Source organism: Zootoca vivipara, chromosome 14 (assembly GCF_965207765.1).
Source record: "Zootoca vivipara chromosome 14, rZooViv2.hap1.1, whole genome shotgun sequence".
Taxonomy (NCBI): Eukaryota; Metazoa; Chordata; class Lepidosauria; order Squamata; family Lacertidae; genus Zootoca; species Zootoca vivipara.
Genome location: NC_142597.1, coordinates 45,082,478 through 45,102,129, shown reverse-complemented (window position 1 = coordinate 45,102,129; position 19,652 = coordinate 45,082,478). Strand labels below are relative to the sequence as shown.

General features: G+C 52.4%; 1 protein-coding gene across 14 annotated transcripts in view; it reads right to left on the bottom strand.

Moving 5' to 3' along the window:
- The window catches only part of MYO18A (myosin XVIIIA), a 141,814-nt gene that overhangs the window by 30,916 nt on the left and 91,246 nt on the right, over positions 1–19,652 (bottom strand). For all 14 annotated transcript variants that reach the window (XM_035139736.3, XM_035139745.3, XM_088657898.1 and 11 more), the window contains 9 exons: positions 17,241–17,369; positions 15,307–15,450; positions 13,657–13,746; positions 12,995–13,114; positions 11,419–11,530; positions 9,871–9,998; positions 8,417–8,571; positions 3,248–3,371; positions 2,096–2,296 (listed from right to left, as the gene is read on the bottom strand). In XM_035139736.3, the coding sequence (XP_034995627.2) occupies positions 2,096–2,296; positions 3,248–3,371; positions 8,417–8,571; positions 9,871–9,998; positions 11,419–11,530; positions 12,995–13,114; positions 13,657–13,746; positions 15,307–15,450; positions 17,241–17,369 (1,203 nt within the window). The remainder of the gene's footprint in view (positions 1–2,095; positions 2,297–3,247; positions 3,372–8,416; positions 8,572–9,870; positions 9,999–11,418; positions 11,531–12,994; positions 13,115–13,656; positions 13,747–15,306; positions 15,451–17,240; positions 17,370–19,652) is intronic.

Below are 19,652 nucleotides of genomic sequence, written 5' to 3'. Positions count from 1 at the left end.
GAGAGGAACCCCAGGTTTCTCTTAAAGCAAGGGTTCCTAACCTGCGGCTGGAGCACAGCATCCATTATCTCTCTGGTCACTGAGCCATGCCACTTCACACACAGCCCAGCACACAACAGGGACTAGCACCCTGAACAGACCAGGAGCCAAGTCCTTTGGGTCCAGAGGTCAAAGGCAGAGCCACGCGGCCAGCTCAGCAGCAAAGGCTCAAGAACTTGCAAACCCTTTGTGGCCTCCCTGCCAGATCTCAAACAGATTTCCAAGTTCAGTCTCCTGCTGTTAGAAGTCGAAGTATTTGGAGGAAAGGGGGATATATAAGTATAATAAATAGAAATAATAGTGAAAACAGGACTGCTGGGAAAACTCAGCCAGTAGAGCATGAGACTCTTAATCTCAGGGTCAGGGGTTCGAGCCCCATGTTAGCCCCAAAATTGCTGCCATTCAGGGGGATGGACTAGATGATCCTTGTGATCCTTTCCAACTCTACAATTCTATGCTTCAGTTTGGGGGGACATGACCCAAGCCCACTGCCCATGCAGTAAGCAGGGGAGGCAGAGACCATTCAACACATCTCAACTTGGCCCTGCTGGAAAGCTAACTGCCAGCCTTTGCCTTTGTCATTTTCGGTCATCAATATGTATATTTTCCTATATACATAAAAATGCAAGGCTGTCATCATGCACCCTGATTAGTAGAATTGCCCCATGGCAATCCTGGATTTGCATAAAGAAAAGGGGAAGCTCTAGGGCAGGGTTTCCCAAACTTGGGTCTCCACCTGCTACTGGACTACAATTCCCATCATCCCTAGCTAGCAGGACCAGTGGTCAGGGATGATGGGAATTGTAGCAGCTGAAGACCCAAATTTGGAAAATCCTGCTCTAGGGTGTTAATGCAGTGGGGAATGGCAGGGGTAGTTGATGAATGGAGTGAGCAGGGGCCTAGCCCAGGCATCCCCAAACTGCGGCCCTCCAGATGTTTTGGACTACAACTCCCATGATCCCTAGCTAACAGGACCAGTGGTCAGGGATGATGGGAATTGTAGTCCAAAACATCTGGAGGGCCGAAGTTTGGGGATGCCTGGCCTAGCCCCTAGAAATAGCTGTCACAGGGAAGACGGAGCAAGTTCATTTTCTGCTGCTCTAGAGGTGAGGATCTCAAGGAATGTATTCAAATTACAAGCAAGGAGGAAAAACTAACCAAAGTCAACAGTAGAATGGACTCCATCGGAAAGTGGTGCCCAGAGGCTTTTAAACAGGCTGGATGGCCACCTCCCAGGGATTATTGAGCTGTGATTCCTGCATTGCAAGGGGGGTCAGACTAGAAGACCCTCAGGTTCCTTTTCCAACTCGACAATCCTATGATTCTATGTGCTCGCCCAGCTCACCAGCCCCTTGCCATCCACCCTCCACTGCCCTGTGATATATACACTCTTTCTAGAGAGAGAGTTATCTCAAGTAGCTCGGCGCAACCTCGCCAGTCCCATCAGCACCACCTGTACTCTATCATGCTTAAAAAGCTCTTTCATTTAGCTGGTGGGACTGAAAGGCCCACCAGCCGCTGCCACCACCAACCAAGAGGCAGAAAGGCTGCTGTTGGCTCTCGCCTTGATCGGGCTTGTTTTGCCAGCCGCTGCCATCTTTCTCCCTCTGCTCGGCTCACGCTGGGGCAAGGCCACACTGGGAGCAGCTGGGCATTGAGCTGCAAGCCAGGCTGGCGCACAAAGCTCCGGCGCTTGGGGAGCACAGCAGCCCTCCAGATCAATGGCTCTGAAAGCAATTACTTACTCGCCTTGCTGCCGCTGCCTCCGCAGCCTGCATGGCTGCGTCTGCCTGCCTGTTGGCACCTTCCAGATTCGCAAGGGCAGACGCCTCTCCCTCTCCCGGGGCCAGCTGCCTCGGCTCCAACCAGCTGAACTGGAGCCGCAGCAGGAGAAGAATCACGGTGGCAGCAGCAGCAGCTCAGGTGTGCGAAGGGAAGAGGACGGGACGGCCCACACGCCCCTGTGAAACCGGCACACCCAGAAAACCGGCAGAGCCAGAGCCGGCAGAGAGAGAGGAGAAGAGGAGGAGGAGGCCCCGCCCGGACCAGGCCTTACCTGCTCCAACATCTGGATGGTGCCTGCCTGCTCATCCAGCTCCTCCTCCTGGTCTTTGGCCTTGGCCTCCAGGTCCCGGAGCTGCTTCCGGACCTTGGCCAGAGACGCCTCATCCTTGGACTCCTGGGAAGAGAGGTCCTGCAGCTCGGCCTCCAGGGACTCCACCTTCTGGGTGACGCTGGTGATGCTGGACTCCTTCTCCTGGGGAGGGAGGGAAGTGGGGAAGGAATGCTTAAGTGTGCGGCAGGGAAGCTCAAAAGCCCCAAGAAATGGCTGTTGGGTGGAAGTGGAGGGAGAGTTTTCCTTCAGAGCACAGAGCTTAGGGAAGGACCCTTGCTGGGCTGAAGACACCAGAAGCCACACGGCTGAGGGGGAGCTCCAGCAAGGCCCTTTCCCAGCCTTCCCTAGGAACACAGGAAGTTGCCTCATACGGAGTCGGACCATTGGTCCATCTAGCTTGGTATCATCTGTGGACTGGCTTCCCGTCATCCGCAGAGACATCAGGAATGGGACCTTGGGCTTCCCGCACACAAGGAAGATGTTGCACTGCTAAGGTGCAGCCATTCCTCAAACCAGACCATTCTTCCATCATACTCAGGGCTGGTGACACTGACCAGCAGTGGCTCTATGGCCCTCAGTGGCTCCACCAGCCCTGCTCAGAGACACTGTTGGGGACTCATGGGACAAGAAAGGAGATTCCGGCTAAACATTAGGAAGAACTTTCCAACACTGGAGTGGATTTCCCCTGCAGGTGGTGGACTCTCCTTCACTGGGGGGTTTTAAGCAGAGGTAGTAGGACCATCGGTCCAGGATGCCTTAGTTGAGATTCCTGCATTGCCGGGGGTTGGACTAGAGCAGGCACCCCCAAACTTTGGCCCTACACATGTTTTGGACTACAATTCCCATCTCCCCCGATCACTGGTCCTGTTAGCTAGGGATCATGGGAGTTGTAGGCCAAAACATCTGGAGGGCCGCAGTTTGGGGATGCCGGGGCTAGACAATCCTTGAGGGGTCCGCTTCCAACTCTATAAGTCTATGATTCCGTGACTAAATCTGGGGCCTTATGCATGCAATGCTAGCTCCCCATTTCCTTTTTGGGATTTTTTTTTGGGGGGGGGTTCAGTTTTCAACGCTGCAGGACAGAGCACCCACCTCAAGCTGCTGCTTGAGGCTGAACACCTCGGCGATGAGCATGTCCTTCTCGCGCCCCAGCTTCTCCCGGCCCAGCTTCTCGCGATGGGCCTCTTCGTGGGCTTGTGAGAGCTCGCTGTCAAACCTGTGGGCGAGAGAGACCCGTGTGCAACTCAGAGTCTGTGTTCCGCTGGCTGAGGATACCAAGCCTGCTCCCTCTGCCACCTGGGCTGCAGCAACAGCTGCCTTCCTCCACTCCTTAGTGCAACTCCATCTGCTGCCTGTTTAAACTAATATAAATATGTATACATTGCTGTGGAGTGGGGAGGGTGTCCGTCGAAGCAGCTCTCTCAAACGTCATTTAAAAAACACAAACAATAAACTGAAATTAAGAACCAAGAACAACTTCACTAAAAGCAACGCAGCAGCACCATTAAGAAAACTCTGGGGACAAGGCAAAAACAAGAGCAGGTCTAATTTAACAGAGCAATTGTGGTTGTGTTTTCTGAAGGATGGGAGGGCAGAGTTTAAGCAAGACTTCCAGGGCCTGTGCGCCAGTGAAGGTCTTGCTCCACATTCCCACAAACTGTGGCTCAGATGGTGGCAGGACATGGAAGAGTCTCAGCACTCCATAATGAAGTCCAGCTGGGAACTGCTACTACTAGGTAAGGGAAAGAGGCTGGGAGGCCCCAGGGCTCCACCCTGCTCCCAAGAACATCACAACTATTAACATTGAACTATGGAACTCCCCTCCACAGGAGGCAGTGAGGGCCAACAACTTGGGTGGCTTTAAAAGAGGATAAGACAAATTCATGGAGAGGGGGGGGTCTATCTGCCCCCACAGTTGGAGGCAGCACTGCTTCTTGAATGCCAGTTGCTGGAAACCGCAGGAAGGGAGATCGCTGTGATGCTCAGATCCTGCTTGCAGGTTTCCCTGTGGGGCATCTGGTGACAACAAGATGCTGGACTAGATGGGCCACTGGCCTGATCCAGCAGGCCCTTCTTATGTTCTTAAATCGGGAGCATGATGGTGCCTGTCCTTGAAGCAGGGCCCTTGCCAAAAGAAGCTCGTTCAGGCCCAATCCATAAACGGAGAAAGTCGGTTTGGGAGCTGCTCACCTGCATCTGACCTTATCCCAGCAGCCGGAAAAGCAAGAATTTTGCTTTTTAAAAAGTTGTTTTTAATGAACTGCTAATACTTCCATTTTTGATGGGTGCTAGAACCACAATGGCTTGTTTCCGGAGAGATCTGAACCAGGCCAGTATTTATTTATGGCATCCCGAAGTATGGGAACTTGCTTTATTAGAAAAAGCTCAACCCACAAGCTATGCGCTTCCAGGGGGAAATGTTTCAAAAAAGAAAGAAATTGCAGGGGTCTGCTTTGCTTTTATTACATATGTCAATAAGGAAGAACACGGTCCGTCACCTCCCTCTGCTTATCAATGGATTTGGTTGATTCAATAATATATGATATTATTGCTCTCTAAGATTCATCCCACCAATAACACTAATGGGTTTTATTTTATCCCATGTTTAAAAGCATACTCAGACTTTTACTTTTATTGTACCAGCCTGGTGTGTGTGTGTGTGTGTGTGTGTGTGTGTGTGTGTGTGTGTGTGTGTGTGTGTGTTGTTAGTGATGTTAGCTCAATAAAAAATAGAAGGGGGGAAATTAAAGGGTTTCCTCATAAAAGCTGAATTCTGCACTTGCTATTGAACTGATTGCACGGCAGAAGACCTGACCGATGGGTGGATCTGGAGGCAAGCCTGCTCCCAGCTCACTGTTTTGAAATCAACCTGCAGCCTCGATAGCTCAGGCACGGCCATGAAGAGCTCGTTTCGCCTCCTTCCAGCCCCCCTGCCTCCCTCTTGAAGCTTCTGCCTGCCACCCGCCTGCCACCCGCTAGCTGGGTCCCCTGCCAAGAGCCTTCCCCCCCCCACCCCTCTGCTTTAAACCTGCTCTCAGCTGGGGGCCTCTCAACTCCTCTGTTTACAAGCCTTTAATTTCCACCAGAAGAGCCGCAAAGCAGGGAGCAAATTGCAGAGAATCCTCCCCGGTGCCTTCCTTGAATTGCTAATCGAAAGATCCTGCCTGTTATTGTCGGGGAGCTGGGGGGAAATTAAGAGAGGTGTGGAGGATGCAAGGTGTGTGGGAAGGTGGGGTTAAGGGCTTCCTGGCAGAGAGACAGCGAGCAGAAAAGTCAATGAAGATGAAAAAGCCTGCACACGAAAGGAGGGCTACCAAGCATGCACATGCACACACAGTCTTCAGAGGCCCAGCTAGCCTAGCATCTTGTTCTCACAGTGGCCAACCAGGTGCCCCAAAGGAAAGTCCCGAAGCAGGACCAGAGCCTCACGGAGGAGGCTAAGGATATGGATGGATACCTGCCACAATGCCACTTTTGGAAGCAGTATTTCTGCTGGGAATCCCAAGTGGGGAAGGCGCTGTTGTGCTCAGGTCCTGCTTTCAGGCTCCCCCCCTGGGAAATCTAGCAGACCACAGGATGCTGGGCTAGATGGGGCTCCCTTTGGCCTCACCTAGCAGGACTCTTCTGATGTTTATGGGTGGCGCAGCATAGTTACAGATCAAATCAGGGAAGCCCTGAGTTCAAATCCCTGCTCGGCCAGAGAGGGACAGGGAGAGAGACTGTCCCCACCTAACAAGCTTGTAGGTTTGTTGTGAAGGTAACACAGGGTAAGTTGGGCTAGGAAGTGGCCTTAAAACAAAAAGCAGCATCACCATAGATGCTGGAGGTAAAGACCACGAGAGGGCCTGTTGCTCCTCCTGCCCCACTTGTGGGCTTCCCAGGACTAGCCACAGCTGGAACCCAGAACGCTGGATGACGTGCAGCCTTGGCCTGAGGCAGCAGAACTCTTTTATTCCCTCTGCCAGCCATGCAACAGAGTCAACCAAACTCAGATGCCTGGTATTTGGGGCTTCAGGTGAACCCCACGGTGTGTGTGAACCCCATTGACTAGAGCCACCCAGGGGACCCTCTCTTGCAGGGTGGGAGAAAGCCACAGCGGAGCCGGCGCAAGCTCCTCTCCAATTTCTATCCTTGGCTCCGTGGCAAAACATCAGTGTCGCCCGTTTATTTAGTGACCCATGTTAAACGTCCAGTCAACTAATCCCCATTCTTCTTCGCGCCGAGTAATAAATAGCGGCATTAACGCGGGCTCTGCTCTTCGGAAATTGAAATTAATTAGGTTGATTCTCTCACTCGCTGGGTCTCTCTCTTTTCTTCCTCTCTCTTTCTGCCGTGTGATCATTACCATAATGAGATGAAAGCGTCTCCACTGCTTAATAACATTTTTTTTTCCTTAGGAGGAAAAAAAAGTGAGCAGAGTCTCGTAATGGGAGAGGAGATGGCGAGGAAAGGAGAGGGTGGGGGGAGAAGGATGGAGGGCACAGTCCAGGCTCTGATGCTAACGGCTCTCCAGACAACTTCTCAATTGCTCATCATTAGATGGCACTACCTGGATTTGCAGCAAACAGCAGTGGAAGGGGTCTGGGGAGGGGACACACAGGCTGCCTTCTCTGGCCATTCTGCCCCTACAAAGCTGAGCCGTGAAATGAGATGCAGAATTGGGGGGGGGGGTAGGAAAGTTAGGTGAACCTCTGCAACACACAGGTGCAAGGCAGTAGCACCCACAGACACACAGCTGGCACCTTCCGCACAGGAAGGGACACTCTGCGATGGGACTCCTGCGGGTGGCAAGCTAAACTGGGGGTGGGGTTTCTCCTGGGGAAGGAGCAGAGAAACCTGCACATAGTTAAACTGTGGAACTCACTCGCAAAGGAGGCAGCGATGGCCACCAACTTAGACGACAGCTTTAAAAGAGGATTAGACCATTTCGTGGAGGAGGAGAGGGCCATCAAAGGCTACTAGCCAGGATGGTTCTGCTCTGCCTCCATGGCTGGGTAGGCAGCAATGCTTCTGAACACCAGTTGCTAGAAACCACAGGGAGATCGCTCTGGTGCTCAGGTCCTGCTTGCAGCTTTCCCACAGGCTTCTGGTCGGCCACTGGAGGACAGGATACTGGACTAGGTGGGCCATTGGCCTGATCCAGCAGGTTCTTCTTATGTTCTTGACCAGGCATCCCCAAACTGCGGCCCTCCAGATGTTTTGGCCTACAACTCCCATGGTCCCTAGCTAACAGGACCAGTGGTCGGGGATGATGGGAATTGTAGTCCAAAACATCTGGAGGGCCGAAGTTTGGGGGTGCCTGTTCTTGACAGTCAAATTAGCACAATGCTGAATTCCACCCAATAATTAAAATTACACAACCCTGGGCGAAGGTTAAGGGACCTAGGACCGGACTTCATGGGCTGCATTGCTGAGCTGTGCTTGCACCAACACACCCGCAGGCAGATGCTACAAGGGGACGTGAGAAATGTGTTCCTACAGAACCAGACTGAACAGAAAGTCAACTGGGCTCTATCAGCGGATCAGCTGGATGGAAGAGGCAATGTGGTGCGGTGGTTAGAATCCTGAACATGGACCTGCGGGACCAGGGTTCAAATCTTCCCTTGGCCGTGAACCCCACTGGGTGACTTTGGGCCAGTCCCTATCTCTCAGCCCAGCCTACTTCACAAGACTAAAATGGGGAGGGGGGGGGGAAAGTGTGTGCACCACCTTGAGCTCCAACAAACAAATAAAATGATCTGAAGTAGATGAAGCATGGGTTTCTGACTCCCAGATTGTTTCACATTAGGTCCCTGGACACGTTCTCAGGTCAGATGGTGACGCCACCTTGTTGAAGGTCTGGGCCCAGTCAGTACCTGGAGGGGGGAGACCACCTTGACACTCCCCCCCCCCCCCGCACTGCATGCTATTTTGAGTGTCATAGTGACGGATGTGAGAAACATTCCAAATAAGCAAACAAAGCCACAGCAACAGCAGAAAGAGGCCTCCCACACCCAAAGCCCCTTCCCTAAAAAGCCCCTGCTGGAATTCCTGATTTGTGCTAAGAATAGATCTGTACTTTGCACATGGAGGCCGCCACAGCCTGCGGCCAGGAAGGGGCAACGGGGAATTGGCACCGTTCTGCAACGGGCTCTGCCACCAGCACCAGTGGGCTGCTCTTCCGCACCCTGCTGCAGTCGGCAGGCCTTGGGGGTCTGGTAAGGCTCTTCCCACTCCTACCCGGCGACTGGCTCAAGGCCCTCCCCGCCACCCGCCTCTCACCTGCGCTGCTTCTTCTCCAGCTCGTGATTGCGGCCTTGCTGGCCTTCCAAGTGCAGCTTGGTGTCCTGCAGCTCGGCCGTCAGCCGCTGGCACTTCTTCTTCAGCGTCTGCAGGGCACGCTGGCTCTCCTCGCTGTCCGCTTGCAAGTCGGTCAGCTGTGAAGGGAAGAGGGCCGTCAGAGGACCTGGGAGAAAAGCCTGACTGCGGGGTCAGGCCAATGGCCCATCTAGTCCAGTGTCCCTTTCTCACAGTTGACAACCAGATCCCCCAAAGGGAAGTCCACAAGCAGGGCCTGAGTGTAACAGCCCCTCTCCAGTTGCTGTTCCCCATCAGCTGGTATTCAGAGGTAGACTGTGCCTGGGCATGGAGGCTCTGCTATCACAACAGATCTCTGCTGAGTCAGGCCAAAGAAGGCCCATCTAGTCCAGTATCCTGTTTTCACGCTGGCTGATCAGATGGGCTGATCAGATGCCCTTTATGGGAAGCCAGCAAGCGGGACCCAAGCACAGGAGCTCTCTCCTACTCCCGCAGCTTCCATCAAGTGGTATGCAGAAGCATTGCTGGCTCCTATGCCCTTTTAAGATGTGTTGTTTGGGGGGGAGGGGTGTTATTGGCTGGTTGTATTGATTATGTATTTCGTGGTTTTATATTTTGATTTTATTCTGTGAACCGCCTCAAGACCTGCGGGTATAGGGCAGTATATAAATTCAATAAAAATAAGTAAATAAATCTAACCATAGAGGCAGAGCATAGCCATCTGTGGGCTTGGAGGGTACTGGACGATTGGCCTAGTCCAAATTTCTGCCCCTCTCCACACAATCCCCCGACCCAAAAAACCCTCTCCCATCCAATCTCTCTCTCTTCCTCTCACTTTCTCTCTCACAAAAGATTTAATATGTGCCACTACCAGAGACAACAAGTGGATCTCCCAGTGTGTTTACAGAGCGAACCGTTCCCAGGAGAATCAAGATAGGGTCACGGGGCACATGACACAGGCCAGTGCAATGGCAGGCCTATTTCCTTCTTCCCTACGTGGTGCCCAAGTCTGGCCAAAAATCGCCCCCCATTTTAGGAGGAAAGGAGGGAAGGTTGGTGGGGCTCATTGTGCAACGGCAGCTAAGTTGCCACACTGTGCCAGCAGCCAACACGCCATGCCCATAAAAGCAGAGGCGGCAAAGCAGAACAGTGGAGGGTGCTTTTAAAAACTCAAATGGAACAGACAACCGGACAAAGCACCTCGCAAGAGCACGCAACTCCAGCCAAATAGTCACAAGTTGTGGCAGAAAAGGGGTGGGAAGAGCAAGGCATCCTGGGAAATTGAGAGAGAGGGGATGTGCTTTGGCAGCACAGAGGAAGGGGCTGCCCGGTGCCCAGCACATCAAGGTGTGCTGAAGGGAGAGGGGGGAGGAGGAGGAGGAGAGGGCACGTGACTGTGTGTCAGAGAGAAGACTCACCCGTCGCTCCAGCTGCCTCTTGCCCTGCTGCTCCACCTCCAGCTTGTCCTCAAACTCCTGCTGCAGGCGCTTCTTGGTGAAATCGATCTCACGGACAGCACGCTCGTACTTTAGGCGCCACTCACCGCCTGCAAGGAGAAGGGGGAAGAGATGGAACAGAGGTTAGGGGGCCAAGGATGAGCTGGGAGGGAAAAAACCTTGTCCTTATCCCTGAGGCCACAGACACAGGCGACCACAGGTTTCACTTTGTGGAGCAAGAACTTGGTGGCAGATGGGTAGGGCTCAGAAATGAAAACGTAAGGACAAAAGATGAGTCTGGCTGGATCAGGCCAATGGATCCTCTAGTCCAGGCATGTCCAACAGGTAGATCATGATCTACTGGTAGATCACCAGACATCTGTGGTAGATCAGTGGCTCCCCCCCCAAAGAAGCTGAGAGTCAAAAAACTTTGACTCCCCTAAAAAAGCTCAACACCTTTGCCCAGCACCCCTAAAATGACCTGAACCACCAAAAACAGGGCTTTCCTTCCTAAAAAAAGCTCAATGTCGCTTTCCTCCTTCCTAAAGAAGCTCAGCAACTTTGACCTGGACCCCCCAAAAGGGGGTAGATCACTGCCAGTTTTTAACTCTGTGAGTAGATCGCAGTCTCCTGGAAGTTGGCCACCCCTGCGTGAGTCTAGACTAGTTCTCACAGTGGCCAACCAGATGCCCCAAGGGGAAGCTCACCAGCAGGACCCGAGCGCTAGATCACTCTGTCCCCCTGCGATTCACAACAAGTGGCATTCAGAGGCACAGAGCCATCATGGCAAGTTGCCACTGACAGCCTTGTCCTCTACTATTCCATCTAATCTAAACACTTACGTTTCCAGACCAGCCTCTCCAAATCTTGAGGACTTGTAAGGTAAAGGTAGTCCTGACCGTTAGGTCCAGTTGTGACCAACTCTGGGGTTGTGGCGCTCATCTCGCTTTACTGGCCGAGGGAGCCGGCGTACAGCTTCCAGGTCATTTGGCCAGCATGACTAAGCTGCTTCTGGTGAACCAGAGCAGCGCATGGAAACGCTGTTTACCTTCCCACCAGAGCAATACCTATTTACTTGTACTTTGACGTGCTTTCGAACTGCTAGGTGGGACCGAACAACAGGAGCTAGCTCCGTCGCGGGGATTCGAACCGCTGACCTTCTGATTGGCAAGCCCTAGGCTCAGTGGTTTAACCCACAGCGCCACCCGTGTCGCTAGTAACTTTTTAAACATAGAGACCAAAGCTTGAGCTATCTGAAATCTGTCTGCTTTGCATAATTCAGTCTACTGCCAAATAAGATTATGTATTTTGTGGTTTTATATTCCAATTTTATTCTGTAAACCTCCCTGAGACCTGCGGATATAGGGCGGCATATAAATTCAATAGATAGATAGATAGATAGATAGATAGATAGATAGATAGATAGAAAGAAAGAACCTGAGTAAGGACTGGAGAATGGACAGAGAATGGGAGAGCTGGACACAGCAAGACAGGGAGCAGGGAATGTGAATGTTTCTTAGGGTGGCTCACCTGAGTCATCGTCGTCCATCTCACCATTGAGCTCAGCAGCACGGATGAGTCGGGCCTCCATCACCTCCATCTCCATGGAGTCCATCTGCTTCTTAAGAGCATCATACTTGGCCTGGAAGGCAGAAGAGGCAAGCCATTTTAGAGCACACAAGGGGCCAGCAAGGCCGCTGCCCTGACCCCACTTCACCAGTGGGGCAGATCCCGCTGAGATACTACTGTGCAGGAGGAGGAGGACGACGACAGGTGGCCAAAGGCAGGGCTGAGATCTGATGGGCCCCGAACATTGTTATTGCATTATTCAACTGCCTTTTACATCCATGCTAAGGCAATTCACAAATGGTTATAATAATAAAAAAAAAAAGCTAAAAATAGTTTTTAAAGGGGGACAAAGTGAACACTTTAAGGCAGAGAGACATCCAGCTGAGAAAGCTTGTCGGAGCAAAAATGCCTGCAATGGTTTCTGGAGAGTTCAGATTGTGGGCGCCTGTCGTGTCTCGACATGGATCCTGTTCCCCAGAAGGGAGGCAGCCGCACTGACAGCCCAGCTCTGCGTTACTGCAAGGTGGGCTTCAGATACTTTGGGGGGACACGGTGGGAGTTTGCAGCAGCTGGAGGCTGGCAGCTTCGGCAAGCAGGCAGAAGCCCAAGGCTGCTTTCCTGGGGGGATTTGTTTCCTATTTATTGCTATGTCTGCGCTCACCCAATGCAACCTCAGGGACCTCCCCTGAGCAGGGGTCAAACGCTCAAGTCTCCTGTGCGCTCAGGACCACCACCGCTTTCCAGAGGGAGGAGAAACATCATGGAGAAACAGAAGCAGCACTCAGAAAAAGGCTGACCTGGCACCCCAGGGCTGATCTCTTTTGGGGGGGGCAAGCAAAGTCCTCTGTGTTGTGTTGTTGTGTTGTGTTGTGTTGTGTTTATTCTGTCAGGTTTGTAAAGCCATTTCTATGCTGCAATTTGGTGGCTCTTTTATTATTAAATTATCCCTTTGGGAAAGTACATTATTATCATCTCCGGAAACCACCTTTGGAAACTTCTGTCAAAGGGCAGGGAGACATGTGCTCATAGAATTAGGCCTCACCCACCCAATATACATTTAAAGCCCTATCATACCACTTCAAAACTGTCATGGCTTCACCCAAAGAATTCTGGGAGCTGTAGTTTGTTGAGGGTGCTGAGAGTTATTAGAACACCCTCCACTCTCTTCTCGGAGCTACAATTTCCAGTATGGCTTAGCAACCAACCCCTCTTCACAGGGAATTCTGGGAAATGTAGCTTTGGGAAAGGGAACAGGGGGTCTCCTAACAACTCTCAGCACCTTTAAACTACACTCCCCCAAATTTCTTGGGGGGAAGCCAAGACTGTTTAAAGTAGCATGATATTGACTTAAATGTATGGTGTGAATGTGGCTTTAGTGCCACGCAGGAACCCAAGTGATCTGGCACAGGAAGCTGAATGACAACCATGGAGTCTTTCTTTGGGGTGACTAGGTTGGGTTGGGACTGAGGGGCACTTGCTTAACCCTCCCTCACCCCCCCAATGCAAAGGGTCCTGGATTCTGCCCCACTTGGCTGACCTGCAGATCCTTCATGTCCTTCTCTGCTCGCAGCCGCTCTGCCGTCTCAGCGTCCAGGAGCTGGGAAGCGGATTCTCCCGTGTTCCTCTCGTCGGTCAGTTCTGAGCTCAGCTCCGAGATCTGGAGACGGGGGAAAGTAAGTGGCAGGGATGGGATTTTGCACACCACTTTCACTAATATGTGCCCTTTTTATGGGCACTTTACCCTCGTTTATTCCTTTCTAGCGCAGATTCCTTGGCTGGAGACCAACACTGGAAAATCTGGATTAGGGGTAGGTTCACTTTGAAATGCAAAATTATTTGATTTTCTCCCCCCCACCACCACCACCACCCCTGCTGGGGGGTGAGCGGATCTAAAGTAGGTCACGACGACAGTAGTAGCAGTACCCCCATCATCTCCACCCTACAAATACATGGTATAAACAAACCAACAAAGAAATGGCTCTCCGGCTGCCTGTCTGGGTTAAAGGTGTGTCTGCAAAGGATGGATCCTGCAGCACTAAGTCCTGGGTTGCTGCGTGCAGCTCCTGACTTGGCTCTAAGTATCCTGGATCCTCCTGCCCTACACCCTGCTTCCATACAGCTCCTAGCACACGTTTCCGGGGCTGGAACTGAAGGCACGTTTAAGAGACGAGAGCTGGGGGGTCCTGGGAACCATCTCACCTTGCTCTCCAGGCGGTCGCTGCTGAGTCGCAGTTCGTTCCTCTCCTTCTCCACCTTCTCCAGCCGGCTCTTCAGCTGCTGGATTTCCTCCTGTTCAGAAGGCAAAGGCAAGGTCAGGCCAAAGGCTGCCAAGCAGCAGTAGCAGCAGCAGCAGCTACCAAGTCCCAAGAGCCCCTGCCTTGGGATTTGGAGCCACAGTGTTAATCAAGAGAGAAAGACCTGCTTAGATCCATGATTGTTATTATGACCATCTTCAGAAATATCCCACCTGCCCTCCCAACTAAGTCCAGGGAGGCAAACACACAAGCGACGGGATGATTAAAGTAGATTTAAAACATTTCCGATTCAGACGCAGAACGACATGCAGAAGGAGCTCAATTAAAAAGGATCAGGGAGCAGGTGGGGGGAAGACCCTTCCCTGAGACTCTGGGAAGCCTGTGTGTTTCATCCAAGGATAGAGACAGACCTGAGCAACAGGCCAATTGTTTTTTAATCTCCAGACAGGGAAATGAGCTGCTGTGTGTTTCTCCCTCCCAAAAGGCCTTGGGGCAACCTGGAACCTGCCCTGCACCATCTAAGCCTCATCTGTGTGTCTGCTGCTTCCTCCCTCAAGGCTCTTACAAGACGCAGACTAGTGGCTTCACCACCAGGCAACTTTCTTCCTCGCCCCGCTCCTTTGATTTGTTTACTAATTAGCCGGGGATTAAGAGTTCTGGAGGACTCAGAAGCTTGCACACTATTTGGTGATGTTTTAGCTGCTCTAGTGTGGAGTTGAAAAAAAGAAGTCCCTGCTACAATGATCCTCCAGTTAAATACCTGGCAATCAGGGCAGACCTCAGACGCTTCTGGTGCTCTGGCAGGTGAGATAATTGCTACTAAACAGGTCAGGGTTGGGGAACCTCCAAGCCTCTGAATTTGGCCCAAGAGCTCATTCCGGGCACACCCACCTGTCAGTCACCTGATGTCACAGGATGTCAGGTGCAGAGAACCGTTTTCCCTGAACATAGTGCTATGTGCCAAGATTAGAGATAAGGGGGTTGCTTCCCTCCAATCTCGGCGTTGTAGCCAACTAAGCTCTACTCAGAGTAGACCCACTGCAAGTAACCCACTGCAGGCTTTAGCTGTGTCTATTAACTTCAGGTTTACTCTGAGTAGGACTAGCATTAGACGCAACACTTGGAGCTAAACAACACAGGGCTAAGATTGGAGATTAACCTGTTTCCTTTGATGGTAAAAGGCAGCGGCGGCAGGAGAAGCTTATCACTGATCTCAGTGCTGGACAGCGCCAAGATCAGAGATAAGCCTGTGCTCGCTCCCAGGCTTGAAATTTGAAATCACCGGGCATCATATGATGCCAAGTGACCAACAGGTGGGTGGCCCCCTGCCCCACTGTTAAAAAATGGCCCGTTTCTGGATCCGGAGGGCAGGCTAAAAACGCTTGTCCACCCCTGATGTTGGCAAAAGCAAGTCTTGCATGTAGACACAATGCCAGACGATAAACCCCTTGGAGGAAAGGTGGGATATAAATGTAACGACAATAACAGCCCTCCCTGAAAGCTTGGAGAGCTTCTACTAGTCAGTGCAGGCAACACTAAGCCAGGTGGACCAATCACCTGACTCAGCATAAGGCTACTCAGAGATCGTACGCACATCTTTGCCCCTGATCTGGTCCTCTGTGAGCTGAACTTCGATGAGAGGCCTGACGGTGGTGAAGAGTTTCCACCAGAGCCAGTTCTTCACCCCCTTGTTCTTCTTGATGTTCTTCTGCACACAGCGGATGGCCAGGTCTTGGATCTGCATCATTTGGGGGGGGAGGGGGGGAGAGAAAGAAGAAGAGGACACCTTGTCAATATAACCCTCCTGGAAACAGCAGCTACCCCCCCCCCACACACACACACACTTCCACAATGGGAGACCTCGGCCTGTGGATCAGTGTGGTGCAGTGGTTGGAGCATCAGACTAGGGCCTGGGAGACCAGAGTTCAAATCCCCACTTGGCCACTGGGTGTGACCTCGGGCCAGTTCCTGCCTCTCTCAACCTCACCTACCTCGCAAGGTTGTTGTGGGAATTAAAGGGGGAGTGGGAGAACCATGCATGCCACCTAGAGCTCCTTGGAGAAAGAGGTGGGATTAAAAAAAATGCAATGAAATACAAAACAGATTGAAAGCCTAATGCGAGGGGGCATGTGGGGGTGTTCCTGGACTCTTCTGCGAGGCTACAAGTTGGGGAGAGTCAGGGAGGGAGAGAAGAGAATCTGCAGGCAAGAAAGGGAGTTACGCTTTCCCATCTTAAAATTAGTCATCATTCCGTCTCCTTTATTACTGTTTCCCGCTGGCAAAGCAGCCACCCCCCCCAACCCTGGCCATAAAGCCTAATCTTGCCGAAAACATTGGGCCCGCTTGGCCGTCTCGTTTATGCACTCGGTAATAAGCGGAGGAGCTGACACAGCTCTTTAATCTGCACGCTAACGGCCTCTGCCCGCCCTGCCGCTGCAAAGAGCTCCCCCGCCCACCCCCACCCCCAAGCAAAACAGGAAAGCTCCGTCTGGAGCTGCTTGCTTTGCATGCAGAAGGTCCCTGGTTCAACCCTTGGGGGGGGGGGAGACTCTCTGCCAGAAACTCTGGAGAGCTGCTGCCAGTCAGTGTAGACAACACTGAGCAAGATGAAGCTGACTGCATGATTATGGCAGCTTCGCATTTAAATCAGCTCTTTATTCAGAACCATGAGGACTGGAATCTTTTTTTTTAAGGGGAAGGGCTGCAGCCAAGTGGTAGAGCCATCTGCTTCGCCTGCAGAAGGCCCCAGTTGCGATTCCTGGCAGCATCTTGGGGGGGGGGGGGGAGAGAGGCTAGGAACCTCCTTCCTGCATGAAAGTCCAGACAGCCACTGCTGCCAGTCAGTGAAGGCAATCCTGAACTAGATGAACACATGGGTGCGATTCAGCTTAAGGCAGTTTCTGATGTTCCTACACTCCACCCCATCCCAACCCAACGGAGAGAGACAAACTTGTCCCTCTGTTCTAGAGCCCCTGCCGGATTCCTTCCCCACCCCCAGGACTCCCATCCCATGCCTGGAAGAAGGTGAACTTGCCCTCCTCGTCTTCTCCTAGGGATGGAGGGGACCCTCACAGCTGCCCCCTAATGTCATGAGAGACATCTCCCCCCAAAAAAAACATACACACAGAGATATAAAATGTACGTGTGCACCCATACACATACAGAGAGAGAGAGAGAAAGAGAGAGAGACTGAGACTCCATACCTGCTAGAGGATTAAAGATCCCTCTTCCCCAAACTTGGGGAGTTCCCAGCTGTGCTCTGTGTAGAGCTTGCAATCCTGGGCCTCTGCCCAGTGCCTGTGGGAGGCACAGCTGCCCATTTTAGGCCAAGCAAGGAGGCCGGCAGCATGAGACGTAAACGCAAGAGGGGTGGCAAGGGTGTGTGTGTGTGTGTGTGTGTGTGTGTGTGTGTGTAAGAGAGAGACAGACAGACAGAGACACGGAGGCAGGCTGACACTACCGTAATTCCCCTTCCTCCACCCCCCTCCTGGACTTCTAAGGGCTCCCGCTGCCCCACCCCCAGAATACCTTTCTCTTCTTGAACTGCTGGCGTGCAAGGAAGCCCCGACAGGCTGCCTGGAAAAGCGTGATGTTCCTGCTCATCTGCTTATCCCGCTGCTCCTCCAGCTTGGGCAGCGTCCCTGCCCGGAAAAACACCTTTTCGAGGGGGGTGGGAGAGAAGATGGAAGGAGAAAGTGGGAAGGTCAATTCACAGCGCTCTATTCAAAACCATGAGGCCTAGAATCTTTATCTTTAGGGGACGAGCTGCAGCAGCAGTGGTGGAGCTACCTGCTTGGCCCGCGAAAGGTCCCAGGTTCAAGTCCCAGTGGCATCTCCCGGTCGGGCTGCAAGAGATCACTGCCTGGAACGCCAGAGAGCCACTACTGCCAATATGGGCAGACAATGCTGAGCTAGGTGGACTGTTGGCCAATGAGCCCATCTGGTCCAGCATCCTGTTCTCACAGTGGCCAACCAGACGCCCTTAATGAGAAACTCACAAGCAGGAACTACCGTAAGCAGAACAGCACTCTCCGTGGGAGAAGAACTTACATTATTTGGTTGCTATTGTGTATGCATTGCCTAAACACCATTGTGAGGGACAGGGGATGTCGGGAGGTCCCTCCCATCTTGAGTTCCAGCCCATCTCCGAGTGCTGGGGAAAGCAGGGAGAGTTCCGACTCAAGTGGAGAAGCAGGAAGTGGTGTCCGAGGCTCAGGCAAGGTAGCAGAGCCATTGCCCAAGGTGGGACAGGAAGGGGGGAGCAAGGGGGGAAGGCCAATCCCACCGACTCCGGAATTGCGCAAAAAACGTCGGGGGAAGAGGCTGGGTCTCCCCAAGCTTTTATGCTGGAGAAGAACGCGCCAAACTCCATTCGGAGGTACTGAAGTGCCTTTAGCACTGTAAATACACAGCACCAATAAAAGGATAAAATGCAGAGCTGTGTGGAGTCGTTACTCTGAAGTAGCCCAGTCAGACCACTGTGACAACCATGCTCTGGGTTAGGGTAGGATATATCTGTATTTTGTTGTTATATATTGAAAGAATTCAACAAATGATGTTTTTTTAATAAAACAAAACAAAAACCAGGAAGGCAGGGGAGAGCACTTCCCCTCTCCTGTGGCTCCCAATGACCAGTATTGAGTATTCAGAGGAATCACTGCCTCTGACCATGGCGGCAGAGTGTAGCCACAGACCCCGCAAGTTCTGCAGCCCCTCCTTGCTTCTGTTGAGGGGGATTTGGGAGCCAACCACCCAGTGAGCTGCCCAGCCCCTGCTCTGAGCAGCAGCACCAGAGGCTAATTTCACTTTGGAGCTTTCGAACGGGGGTGGGGAAGGAAGGCAGGGAAGTACGTGCCCAGCTCAGCCAAGCCTGCCCTCCGCTCACTTTGAATCCACAGGCTCCCGGAGCGTGCCAAATTGTTGTGACAAACCTTCGCTTCCTCCTCCCCTCCCACGCCGGGCAAGTCTGTCCCCTCGCATTAGCCAGCAGTGAGGCAGCCGGCAGTGGCACAGCTCTGACCGAGTTACAGGAGAAAGAGAGGCCCCTCTCCGGTGAACCAAAAGCAGCCCAGAAACTGGCACTGCAGCAGCTGCGTCCTCTGCCCTGTGACACTGGTGACTCCTGTCCAGTGAGGTACCAAGACACACACACACACACACACACACACACACACACAGCTCGGTCCTAAGGGCAAGTCATGCCAGACTGTGCATATTCTAGAAGGGTGCAGAGGGGGATGCCAGAGAATGTAGCTCCCAACCATCTGCATTTCTGTTTGCAAAAAAAGATATATGTTTCTAGGCCCAATCATTTATTCATTTATTACCCGCCCTTCACTGTGAGGTCTTGGGTTTTTTTAACAGCATGAAAAACAATATTGAAAACAATTTACAGCAATTTGCAACCATACAAAGAAGTCGAGTCCTAAAAACATACACCTCATGTGTCAAATGACAGGGGAAAGAGGTGCGTATTCAGGATTTTGCCCAAAGCTGTATAAGGAAGGTGCCAGGTGCACCTCTGTGAAGAGGGAGCTCCACAGCTAAGGGGCTGCCACAGAGAAGCCCCTCTCCCCCTAGGCCGCCACCACCCAAGCTTCTGAGGACGAAGGCACTGCCAAATGCCTGCTGCATTTTGGACAAACTGAAGTTTACAAGTCATCTTCAAGGGCAGCCCCACATAGAGTATGTTGCAGTAGTCTAGCCTGGAAGTTACCAAAACGTGGAGTAGGCCCCGCCAGTCCTTCCGACTCAGCCTTTAAGGCTTGTTCCAGCCAAGCCAAATTCACCTGCCCTGCAGGCTCTGAGCATCAACTGATTCCAGGGCCTTGCAAAGAAGTGTGCCTTTGCCCACACGATCGGATTTCTCTGGACACCCCCTTCCCAATCCTCCCACCTGGAGGGGACACAGCCCACAGTTCACAGCCTGCTCACAGCCCC